The sequence below is a fragment of the Empidonax traillii genome, unplaced genomic scaffold, assembly GCF_003031625.1.
Source record: "Empidonax traillii isolate 1590-97213 ecotype Southwest subspecies unplaced genomic scaffold, ASM303162v1 scaffold133:size1091145, whole genome shotgun sequence".
Lineage (NCBI taxonomy): Eukaryota > Metazoa > Chordata > Aves > Passeriformes > Tyrannidae > Empidonax > Empidonax traillii.
In genome coordinates this window covers 1,016,415-1,029,359 of record NW_020955326.1, presented here as the reverse complement: position 1 = coordinate 1,029,359, position 12,945 = coordinate 1,016,415, and the positions used below count along the sequence as shown (strand labels likewise).

At 40.0% G+C, this 12,945-nt stretch overlaps 1 protein-coding gene across 1 annotated transcript in view; it reads left to right on the top strand.

Moving 5' to 3' along the window:
- The first annotated feature begins 2,719 nt into the window (after positions 1–2,719).
- The window catches only part of FREM1 (FRAS1 related extracellular matrix 1), a 63,759-nt gene continuing 53,533 nt past the window's right edge, over positions 2,720–12,945 (top strand). Inside the window, exons 1-2 of the mRNA XM_027883748.1 lie at positions 2,720–2,813; positions 9,670–10,171. Of these exons, the coding sequence (XP_027739549.1) occupies positions 9,941–10,171 (231 nt within the window). The 5' untranslated portion in view covers positions 2,720–2,813; positions 9,670–9,940. The remainder of the gene's footprint in view (positions 2,814–9,669; positions 10,172–12,945) is intronic.

Below are 12,945 nucleotides of genomic sequence, written 5' to 3'. Positions count from 1 at the left end.
ACTGATTGGTTGTGAATTTCATTATTAACTTCATGCTTGTAAACCCTTGTGATTATTGTGAATGAGAATGACAGGCTGGAGCAGCAGCATTACCCTCCTGGTTGTCATAGTGATGCACAGCCCTGCAAAGAAACCCAGCCACAAGCATCAGTAGTCCCAGATTATTCTTGTTTCTTCTATAGGAAGCATGCTGGGCTTCTTTGATGGCATGATTATTGTGTTTTTATTATCTTGATCATGGAAACCACTAGGCAAGTCTCCAAGCAAGCTGAGCAGATTTACAGCCACTTGCAGAATCAGCTCTCTGTCATCATGTCTACCCTTACTTTTGTGTTCACTGTCAGACCTTGTGTTTAGGAAGAACATAACTTAGTGCACTCAAGGGCCTTCCCACAGTGAATACTTAAGGACAGTGTATATATGTAGGCTGGAGAGGGAGAAGAAGGTACCTTTAACATTTACCCTTTTAAACATGATCTTTCACTCTGTTCTTCTCAGCCTGCATTAGGGACTGAAGAGTGGACTGCTGCAACCAGGTACTTGCACAATAAAATTTATGTCATGTAGTGAATACCTGGAAAATAATTGTATCTGTTTTCCCCCACAGTTCAACAGGTCTTCCAGTGTACAGCCTCCAGGTTTAGGATGAACACGAGTCTTTTTGTTACTTTGAGAACCTCATGCTTCTTACAGGAGTGTTGACTGAATGTACAGATGGCAGACAATGTGGGTTTAGGCCATCACTTATCAATGTAAGTCAAAAATCAAAAGGACAGAATGCGGCTGTGTGTGAGGTGCCTATGGGTATGGGGATATGTGTGTGTGTGCTTGCTTGCTTTGTTCCTGAAGTACATTTTTTTTCTTTTCCAACTAAAGGCCTATAAAGAAAGGAGTTGATTTTGACTATATCTTGCTAAAGAAAGCTTACATAAAACTTTTAACTTACTGTTTTCATATCAACAATTGGAACTGCATGATTTTACTAGTAATTAATAAAAATATATGTACCATGCTTAATTTTCATCCATGGGAAGCTGAACTACTCTCTTTCCTGTGTGGGCAAATTTTGAAATGAAAAGAATGAGTATGTCTACAAAAGATGTCTTCAGTGCTCTTCCATGTTCTGGCATTTCTCAAGAAAAGATGTGGTAATTTTGGTCTATCCTTTAGATAACGTGACCCTGATAGATTGCACAAATTAATTGTAGTTAAAGAGTACAATAAGAAATGCCAAGTTTATTGCTGGAGTAATAAAACTAGTTTGCCATTATATTATTGATCAACGAGTGGCAGACGTTACATTTTAAAATAAGCTGCCACTTTTTTGATCAGTCTGTAAGGACAGTTATGCTGATGATCCTAACCAGATCACTGTGTAATACAAACAGACCATTCATCACAGTGAATTAGAAGATACGTTCCAGCAAGCAAAAATACAAACACACAGGTTAACCCACATCTCTCAGAGGAAATAAATACTCATTGCAAGTTTTTCTGAAACTTGATAAAATGTGCAGTGTGAAATCCAGGCCAGTATTCCACTCTGATATTGGTGATGTACCTCAAGGAAATACTTTTTTGCCTAGTATTTTCTCATAAGCAAATATAGGCCAGATTGTATCATATTGCCCATGGTATAGCTTTGAGTTAATTTTCATTTTTAACAGCCATCTGTTTTCTTCATCTGTCTTTAAGTCATGCCACAGGAACATCTGCTGGTTCTTTTCTTTCTTACTATTGACTTCAGTTTGCATTTTTATAGTGCGGTTTTATTTCCTTACATGGGTCAAGTCAGCTTGCTGGTTCGAAGAAGGGCAAGGGGAGACAACATGCTAAGTGTTACAGTTGTGCTGGATTTGGCTCCTGTTTGCACAGGTAACCTGGGAGTCAGTAGCTCTTCCCCACGCTGTTCCTCTTGCCCTTGTCACAATGTCCTGTGGCTGGGCTGAAAATATTTTTTGTCCCCTATGCTTAAAAACTCTTTTGGTCCCTGTGCTGAGATGGACATAGGATGGCCTCTCCCTATACTGTGACTTTGCAAAACAACCTCTTTGCTCTGAAAATTTGGACTGTGGGGTTTATCCCTCGGGGTGCACCAATGACCCACTGTGTGGCAGCAAATTTTATTTAGAATCCCACCAGCCAGTCAAATTTGCAAATCTGATGTGAAGCTCATGAGAGGAGGCTGGAGAGATATCTTGAATTCTATGAGGTATTACATAATTGGTAAGATTTTTTTTCTGTACCCTTCCTCTTTCTTGCTGTTCTGAATGGGGAAAAAAAATTAAAATTTGAATACTCCTGGGGTGGTGGGTGTGTGTCACTGTGTGTGTATGTCTGTGTGTGTGTTGAAGGAAATAAACACAGAAGTGGGGAGGAATAAGTGAGCAAGCCTTAATAACAGCAGCTCAGTTTTTAGTCCCAACAGACAACTAGCAGAAGGGGAAAGGAAGATCTGGGGCTGGCTGCCAGAGAAGCATTGCTGAGTGTAAACACTACAAGGCATCTCTGAATGCTGTGATCACAGGGAGCCTGAAAGTATTTGTGATCTGGGGCTCTGCAGTCAGTCTTACAAGCAAGGAGTGTTTATCGGAGCTTTTCAGTACGGAGAAAACTACAGCCAAGCTGACCAGAAAGGCTGGAATTTCATCTATCTCTCCCCTCCCCCTGTCTGCTTTCTCTCTGTCGCCCACTCATTGGATTTCTTTCTCTGCCAGGCTTTTAAACCAGAGATTCCTGGGTCAGTGACATACATTTTTCCTCTTATTCTAGTGTGCTCTCATGTTCAGCCTCCTGCAGAAACACTGCTACCTGTAAGTATCTGATTCAAGTTTGTTGTACACTGAATGCTGTTGTGTTTGTGGTTGTAACAGTATTTAACAGCTTGCAAAGTTCAGTTTGCTGCTGAATGTTGCAGCCAAGCAGTCAGACAGTAATTTTTGTACTTGGGATGGATGGAATTTCAGTTCTATCTTTAAGGAAAGCAGACACTGGTTCTTGCCAGTAGTTTAGCAAAAGTTAACTTGAAAGTCAAGGGTCCCAAGCAACTTACTTTATCCTAATGTTCAAGTTGATATAGATTTCTCAAGTATGTTGGCTTTTTTCTGTCAAATCTAATAAAACTTTGTGGCTTTATCTTTTATAAAAGCTTGGCAACAATGAGTAAGATTTCTTTGCTTAGAATTGTCTTACTAATAAGACACACTAGAAGAAAAATAAAAAAGCATTGAAAATATAATGAAAACTTTCGAAATTACTAGGTCTTTATAAAGGATATATTTAATTTAGGTGGCATAACTTGTTTTTTAAATGCATGTTTTAAACTGTACACTTATTTTGCAGTAAGGATCTGTATTTTAACATTTTCATGTACATTCAGACAACTGACTTGGTTCATCTGAATGAGACAGATGTTCACTGGTCAGATGAATGAGCACTTACCTGCGTTCCTTAAAACATATATGCTTGCACAGTTTTTACATTTTCTGCTGGTTTCTATGTATTTATCTAGAACTAAACTCTAAAACAAGCTCTCTCTTCTAGAGGTTAGTTGCTGTCACTCCATGTTGTGCTGAGACATTCCAACAAACTCTGTAGACAATTATCCAGTTTCTTCAAAGGGTTACTGAAAGGGGATTTTGCCAGTTATGGTTTTGCTAGTTGTCATCTCAGCTAACTTGGCACTGCACTTTACCTCAGACAAAATGCATCTCTATTGACCTGTCCAGGGTGTCAGTGGGAGACATTGGCACTGCAGACTACCAGTTGCTTTCACAGCAGAACAGCACACACACCTATACAAGGTGTCCCAGCTCTTTTTTCTTGCACAGGTGTTATTGCTGTGTGTCTGCCAGCATTTTCATCATGATTCTTTCTTAGGGTTTGTTTTGAATGCAATGTGAACTGCATGCAGATCATTTTAATCTAGACAATGAGGTGGTTTGGATCTGGGGACATTTAGATTTTGAATATATGTTCCAGCATAGATTTTAATTTTGAATTACAATACCTCCTATCTGTTCATTCTTATGTTCTTTTTTTTCCGCAGTCCTTGAAGTAGTCTGGATAATATTGATCTATGATAATAATAGTGTTAGTAAAAGTGGTCTTGATCCTGTATGCCTGTGATAACATTACAGTCCAACAGGACTTGGTCTGTTTATGGGGAAAAGAAACTATCACTGTCTCCATCAATCTGTGAATTACAGATGGCGACAAAATAGCACATGCTACTCAAATAATGATGCATTAAAAATGTAATCCACTTGCCTGTACCTGTTTAAGCATAAAGAGGGACTGACTGAATCATTTGTCATCAATACCTTAACTTTGGTTCTCTCATTTTTTGTAATTATGTGGCATTCACCTGTGGACCCAGATTGGTTTATCTCATAGCACTGGCTGTGTGGGCTACAGTTATTGTAGATAGGGTGTCCATGTAACATTTCATGCTTTAACTCACAAAACATGATCCTTGTTTGATTCAGATGCCTTTTGTGCAGTTGGGTAAAAAACCCTGAACCTGAGAGTCAGTAGCTCCTGAATCTTCCCAAACTACTTTTGGGAAGGTGCTAAACATTCCCTGATAAAGTGTGTAGTTTCCTTCTCTAGTTGTTACCATTGTGAAGTCCTGCAAAAGTATTCAAAGATCTCTAGTAGCTGGTTGTGAAGTCAAACTATAGCTGGATTGCATTTGATGTTTTGACGAATGTTGTCTAAAACCATTACGTGACTGTATGAGCTAATTTAATACTCATGATCCTTTTGTTGCCCTGGGCTGAATTTTAATTGCTGTAAAAATATTTGTCTTGTTTCCTAGAAGTCCTGGAACCCTGTTAGTTGTTTTCTTTCAACCTATCCTATAAAAAAAAATCCTATGTTCTTTCTGTTTCTTGTAAACCTTTTCTGATATTCATTAAAACAAATCAGTGCAACTCCCATCCCACAACAATCATTCTCCGTTGTCTCCACCAACTTTGAAAAAGAAGAGGGCAATTTTTGATCCAGCTGTTCAGTGAAATATCCCAGGTAACCAGAGATTTTGTCACACACAGAGAAACCCTTAAAGTCTCATACAAATCCCAGTGAAGATTTTGGGTGTAAAGAGACTTGGGTTAAGTTCACTAGTAATTACAGATTCTTTAGTCAGGTTTTAGGTATTACAGCTGAGAGTTAGTGGTGCCGTGTCTGAGTTTCTTTTTTTGTTTGGTTGGTTGGTTTGGTTTGGGTTTTGATTGTTTGTTTTGTTTTGTTTTGTTTTGTTTTTTGGTACTGGTAGATAGTTTAGTAAGTAATTTAGATTAGTCTTTTACTTACATCAGATTAGCTCTCCTCAAAATCAGACTCACCATTTGTATTTGGTGAGAATGCTAATGTTTGTAATTAACCATTGTATCCTTTCTCACATGTGCACCAGAAACCCTGAGGGAAAAATAGTTCTTCTGGCATTTGAAGGAAATGTTTAACAAACCACATCTAAAGTCCACAGAAACTATCCCATACATTGCCCCAGTGTGGTATGTCCCTCAATTTTAACTCTACAGTCATATTCGCTGCCTCTTCACTGCCTCAGCCTTCTCATCCTGGCCTCATCTGCAGAGCAGGGCAAGAGTTTTCCAGCAGAGTAACTCCTTAGAGTTCCCTTTGCCCAGTGTCCCTTGTACAATGCCTTAGACTCATCTTCAGGACGTGTTTTCCAGGCTTCCAAATCTCAGTGTCAGCTTGGCTAATCTACCTATAATTATGGAAAAGGTGGTTTCTTTATTTATTATCACAGTTTTTTATACCAGTAGATTTTTATATTGGATCCCGTGGGAATTACTGGAGACTTGGCAGGGTATAATGCAGTGTTTTGCAAAACTACACCAGGTAATTAACTTGCGTCCTGGCAGACTCTGTCATTTCTGCTTAGAATTACCACATGATTTAGGATGAAAAACTGTAACTGCTCCCATCTCTTGCTCTAATAACAGCTAGCTTTTATGGCAAATACAGCTTCAAAGGTACATCAGGCAACTCAGACCCTAATTAGTTTTTTTAAAATATATCTCTGAGAGGACTCCATGAAACCTGCTCCCCTGTCCATAATCACAATGTCTTTTTTTTTTCTATTCTAGTATCTAATGTGAATTTCCTGTATTGCTGTTTTTGCGGATTACACCTTGTCCCTTCACTGTGCACCTCCAGGCTCTCTGCACTCTTTTGTTAGAAGTCCAAAACAGGCAATAAACCCTCTCTTCTTCAGGCTGAACAAATCCAGCTGTCTCAGCCTCTCCCCCTAAATCATGTGCTCCATCCCCACTGAGGAATAACAACTAATATATGATATATCACTGAACTGACATGACTGTTTTACTTCTGAGACCAAAGCTGGTAGCTTTGTACTCACACCGTGCACCTGGAGTTATTTTAGTTGTTTTGCCATATAGACAGACTCTTAGAAAGTGGATGAGGAAACAGCTTAATTTCACAATACTGAATCCCCTAATGTGTTGTTCATGAACACCATTATTTCTTTAAACCCCTCAGTACATGTGAAATATTGTGGTGCATTTGGATTTTACAGTGCCTCGGCTGTATGCCCATTCTGGGTACACAGATGACATGCTAAGGAATAGCAGGGACAAATCAGGCTCAGCTGTGATATTAGGGGCAGAGAGGTAAGGAGACTGAAAGGAACTCCAAAGCAGCCATAAAATATAGCAATGGCATCGCCAGCAGTTGTATAGCTGCTGGAGAGCAGCTCGGTGTTACTGTTGATCAGTTAGTGCCACGTAGCACACACACGACTTCACTGAAGCAATGACTTTCCTCATACAGGGGGAAGATGCTAATATGATGGCATTCACACCAAAACCACCTCACTTTTATTGCCATTTTGTGCTGAAAGGGTCACTTGCCATTTCGTTTTGCTAACATTAGATAAGTGATTAAGAAAGTGAGGTTATGCTTCCTAAGATCTTCACCTGGCCACCTAAGAAGACAGCGGTCAGCAGACAGGTGGCTGGAACATACGGGGCAAACGTGTAGTGGAGCTGTGCCTGCAAGTAAAAGCAGCCAAAGCAAGACAGTGACAACATAACCAAATTTGTTTCAGAGAATGTCTCACACAACCAACATGAAATCAGTCAAAGTGCTCTTGGCTCCCTTTTGAGACTCTTTGCTCTTAGTTTGACGCAGGGTAAGAAAAGGCAAGAAAGAAACTACTGCCTGTGCCTGAGGTCTTTACTTGCACTCTGTGCTGGGTTTTATGGAGCAGGCACCAGTAACAGATCAACCTGGGCTATAGCAGAGTTGAGGTGCAGAGGTGCCTCTGTGAATGACTCTGCCAGTGCCTGCTGGAGAGAGGCATCTGCTTTCCCTTCTTGTAAGCACATACATGGTGTGAAAAGAGAACAATACCCTTCCTAACTAGTGCTGTTTGTGAAATGGCGATTAGGCTGTCTCTGAACTGTAACGTGGTATTACAAGAGCTATTCAGGTGAGAGTGGAGAAAGTCAAAACTCTCCAGGCTTTAATTTTATCTTTACTCCTGAGATGCCCTGTGCCCTCTGAATAAAGGGCACCACAAATAAATGCCCAAGCCTGCTATTATGGAGCACAGAGTTACTGCCATTATCATGAGCTGTAAAACACCAGGTCTGTGGCTCAGAGTCATTCACTGCCTCTCAGCACTTTGTCAGGTCCTAGCCAGAATCTAAAACTCCTAATTATTTTCTTTCAAAAAATAACCCTTTGCAGTCCTTGTGCCAAGAGCTTCCTCAGAGCAACTTTGTGACATGTGTCAGAGTGGTTATTTCACTTTCCTCAGTCCTATCTTCACCTTGTTCAGTGCAGGAAGTAAAAAAAGGACACAGCAGTAGAGAAGGTTTTTCATTCAGAATATCTCTCCCTGCTTTGCAGCTGGTACTTTAAGGAAACACATTTTATTTGATAAATGTTAGAAATCCATGCACTATGTGGTAAATGCCAGTCAGATACTCAAGTTAAAAGGGTGCACTTGCTGCAAACCATACTTCCACACTTGGAGTCTGAAGTGTAATATGTTTTTCTCCCCCTTTTTCCTAGTTGTTCTTTATAGGATTGCAGACCATTTTTCAAAAGCTTGAATTTTAGAAAGTGGAGTGCTGTCTCAGCAAGTGCTATGGATACCCATTCCCCTAGAAAGAAACAAAATTTAGCAAGTATTTTGGGTATATTTCCATAACTGGATTTTAGTAAAACCTCTCTGTGTAAGTAAACTTCTTCAAAAATTATTTTAGATTTTGATTTGTTAATGAAACATGTTAAAACATTTTCTACCATGAATTTCATTCCTTTTCCTCTGGCTAGAATTCTACATTTTGCCTCAGATTTTCTTCAGACTGATATGGCTGCAACATTTTAAACCAAAATGGAAAGATAAATAGCTAGAAAACCAGAGTTAAGATTTGTGTCCCAAACTCCTTAGTCAACATATATATAATTTAAATGTATGTTAGTCAATCTTGAATCTGTGGTGAAGTGATCTGTCTTGTCTTACTTTAGGAAATGAAAATTTTTAAATAATTTATGAACGGCTGATTGGTTTCAAGTGAAATTTAAAGCTGGGTGGATGTTGCATTCAATTATAGGCTGTTCAGAAGGTCATTCTGCTGGAAACAGTGGAGTAAAACCTGTGAATAACAGTGAAGAAAATAAAGAGATACAAGGATATGGGTTTTAATTCATTTTCAGGAAAGATCATTGTTGGTGTTAAGGTTATAAAGTCAGGGCATTAACATAACAAAAATCCCCCCCACAAAAATAAATATAACATCATCATAACACCAAATGAAAATGGACAATTCACACAAAATCCACCTCTTGACCCTTCACACAATTACAACAAAAATTTCCCATGATCATTTCATTCTCCAACAATGCTCAGTACTTGTTTTGCCCATTATTCTCCCAATTACTATCCTTATCTCAAGGTCCAAGTCATGGCACCAAAAAGGCAGTGATGGGTTAACCCCAGCTGGATGCCAGGTACCAAGCTGCCCTGTCATTCCCCTTCCCAGCCAGACAAGGAAGAGAGAATAAGATGGAAAACAACTCATAGCTTGAGATAAGGCCATTCACTAAAGCAAAAGGCAAAGATGAAAATAACAAGGTTTATTTTCTGTTTGCCATCAGTAAGAGATGTCCAGCCACTTCCCGGGAAGCAGGGCTTCAGAATGTGGAGCGGTTTCTCAGCAGGCAGACATTGTAAACAACAAATGCCCTTCCATTCCTTCTCTTTTCCTTAGCTTTTATATCTGAGCTGGCATCATATAACTAGCCTTTGGTTAGTTTTTAGGTCAGCTGGCCTGGCTGTGTCCCCTCCCAGGATCTTTCTCTCAGCTGGGGGGAGGGATGTCACAGTGCTGAGGAATGTCACAGTGCTGATGCTGTGCCAGTGCTGCCCAGCAGCAGTCAAAACACTGGTATGTTACCAACACTTTTCTAGCTATCAAAGCAAAGCACAGCTGTGGGGAAATGAACTCCATCTCAGCCAGACCTAATACAGGTGAAATTAAGCTGCTACTTTAAATGAACTGCAGTTGTAAGAAATCGTTGAAGGTTTTTGTGTCTGTGTTTGTAGGGTTTTTTTAATCCCAGTAGTTGCTTGATTCCTTACAGCAATTTTCCTTCTTTTATTTTTTTCAGGATTAAAAAACCTTGAAAGGACTCTGAGAAAACATTCATCATTTTGTCAGTCTTGGCCGATGAATTTTATAAAATCCCAAGAATATTTTGAAAGAGTCCCCCAAATTTCAGTCAAGGAGTGACTCTTAATAGAAAACATGTCATACATTTTTACCTGCAACTAAAATTTTGTTGTTTCGTTATATGGAAAAAGTCTGCTGGTGGAGAAAGAAGACTCCTTTTGTTAAGAAATTTTTTCCACTGGTGGAAAAGGCTGGCATCCCCTTATAATATGAAGTTCTTTGAGAAAAGCTGGTGGTTTCTGCTGCTGCCTATAGTGCTAAGAGTGGTGTGCTCCTCCTTTATCAGTGTGAACCATGGGGTGAAAGTGATGAAGGGACAGTCTGTCTTCCTGTCAGAAGATGACCTCAAGTTTTCCATCCCCAGAGAGAAGGATGTCTGCAAAGTTGAAGTTGTGATTAATGAGCCAATAACACAGAGAGTTGGACAACTAACTCCACAGGTATTTGGGCTCTGTTGTGCTGCTTTGAGTGTTCGTGTGTGTACAGGTGTGGTACAAACCAGAAAGAGCTGCCTTACTGTTCTTTTTTTTCCTTTGGATAGTGACTAAACAGCATGAAACTGAATGACCTATGGGATTCAGCCTTTTGCATAAGTAGAGAGCTGGCAGAGAACTGCAACGTGGAAATCCCAAAGCTGAGCTCAGTAACATGAGTGAACAGAAGTGAGCTTGCTCAGTCTCCTTTCACAAGCAACGAATGAGTATTTAAAAACTTTCAGTTAGGAGATATCCTCGAGCCTCTCAGCTGCTAGCTTTTCTTTCATGAGGGTAACCAGTGCCCCTTGGGTAATGCATACCCCACTACAGCATTTTGCATTTTAGTCACAAAGCCACTACTTAGGGAGCAATTAAGAAAAAAATAATTACATACAATAAGCACATTGTGTACACCATTGTTTGCTCTGCTCTGCAACATCCAAATTGCTAGCAGATGGCAAATACATTAAAACTCCCCTGTTTTCTGTTCAAATGTCAAGCTTGTGGGAATAATGAAATGTATTTCACGTATCACCGTTCTGCTACTCATCTGCTTTACAAATTGGCCCACCTGAGTGATAGCAGGAAGGATTACAAAGTAATTGACATGAAGAGGTAACGATATAGATAGAAGATGAATGGTTTTAATTAAACAAAGGTTTTGTCTTTTTGAAAAATTTTGTTTACTGTACCATACAGCATGCACTTTTGTGTATTTGTATATGTATATAGTTTAAACATCTTCTCTGAGTTTTTGGTGGTTTCTGCTAAGGTAGGTGCAGGAGGACCAGTTTCAATAGATTTTTCATTGTTACTTTCACAGACCACTGACAAGTATTTTCAGCTGAATCAGCACCACTACGCAGCAGAGTGAGGGAAAACAGGAGGTGTTGCAATGAGCAGGGCAATGTGTGATCTCTAGAGACTGGCCCTGAGAAATGTCGTGCATCTGCTGAAACTTCCCCAGGGCCTGTTCTCTGCCAGCACAGGGACTCTGACCATAGTACCCCACCTCTGCTTCCCCAGTGTAGGTTGGCTCTTGATTCATATGAACATAGAATCATTAAGGTTGGAAAAGACTTTGCAGATCATTGAGTCCAGTCATTAACCCAGCACTGCCAGGTCCACTACTAAATCATGTCCCTAAACACCACATCTACACAAGTTTTGAACACTGACCACCCCTTCAGTGAAGAAATTTTTCCTAACATCCAATCTTAAGAAGAGGAAGAAAAGGAGGAGAAAAACAGAGGTACATGTCAAACCTCTGACAAACCTCTTCTGTAGGCAGTGTGGCTGAGGAAGTGACTTTGCTTTCAGTTTCCACCTCAGCTTCTACATGCTGTAGAAACACCAGGTATTTTGAAATACCCTCTTTGTCCTGTGTAACTCAACATGTTTAAAGCACATAGTTAGAGGTACTTTTCAAGAGATCCCAGGAGATGTGTATTCCCCATACCTTGTTTTCCAAAATACCTGCAGTCCTTAATTTCCCCACTTGCAGCTCCACCCCTGTTGAGAACCTGTCATTTCATGGCTCTGATGTGTGCCCAGGCAGTCGAGTGTGGCTCTTGGAGGCTGCCGGCACAACTCATCTACAGGGAAGGGCTCTGCTGCACAGGCAGCCCCAGGGTACCAGGCTGTAGAGAGACTGTGGCTGCTCGTGCTTCCCGAGCTTTCACCATTCCCAAACAAAGGTGCTAGAGTCTGGATTTCCTGGTGCCACTCATGCTCTTCCTACAGGAGATTCTGCAGCTAAAAAACATCTCTGTTATGATCTGGTTTACTGCCAGTAAAGTGAGTAATGTTCTAGGAATGTATGACAATTTAATTATAAATTGTAATTGAAAGGCAGTTGAAGTGGAAAAAAAAACCCCAAAGCTAAACAGTAATTAGGAAAAGATTTAGATTTCCTTTGTCTTACCCAGCAAATTTATAGACAATTAGAGTTGCCTGTTCATATAAAAGGAAAACATATCAGGAAACATAAAACAGATGTTTCTTTTTGCAAAACAGATTGTGTCTTAAACATATAAACTGATTGTCACTCAGTGATAGCAGATATTCATGGAAAGGTCTTTCATTTTCCATCCTCTTGTTATCAATTAAGATGTGAAACTAGTGATGTCTTAAAAATAGAAAAATTAATTCTTTGATATGATGGGACCTGATGTAGTCTCTCTCCATGATATTTGAAAAGTTACGGCAGTCAGGGCAAATCCCAGTTTCCAGGCTGGAAAAAGGGCAACATTTTACATCTTAAAAAAGGGTAGATCCTCCCTGGGGACTACTGACCTGTCAGCCTTCCCTCTGTGCCTGGGAAGATCATGGAATGCATCCTCCTAGAAAAGCTATGATAAGAGACATGGAGGACAGGGAGGTGATTCTGGACGGCCAGCACAGCTTCACTAAGGGCAAGTTCTGCCTGACCAACCCAGTGACCTTCTGTGATGGAGTGACTGCATCAGTGGACAAGGGAAGGGCTACAGATGTCATTTATCTGGTCTTCTGCAAAGCTTTTGACACGGTCCCCCACAGCATCCTTCTGTCACCAAAACTCTACTGACTTCAAGGGCTCATCAGTCTCATCTTTGGGGTACAACATTAATCTTCTGAAGCTGTAATATGAGTGGTGTTTGTATGTAATATACTTTCTTCTTTTCTCTGAAGGTAACACACCATGTAACTTCCTAATTTTATTTTCCATTTTTGTAGAATATCACTTAAGACTAATTAAT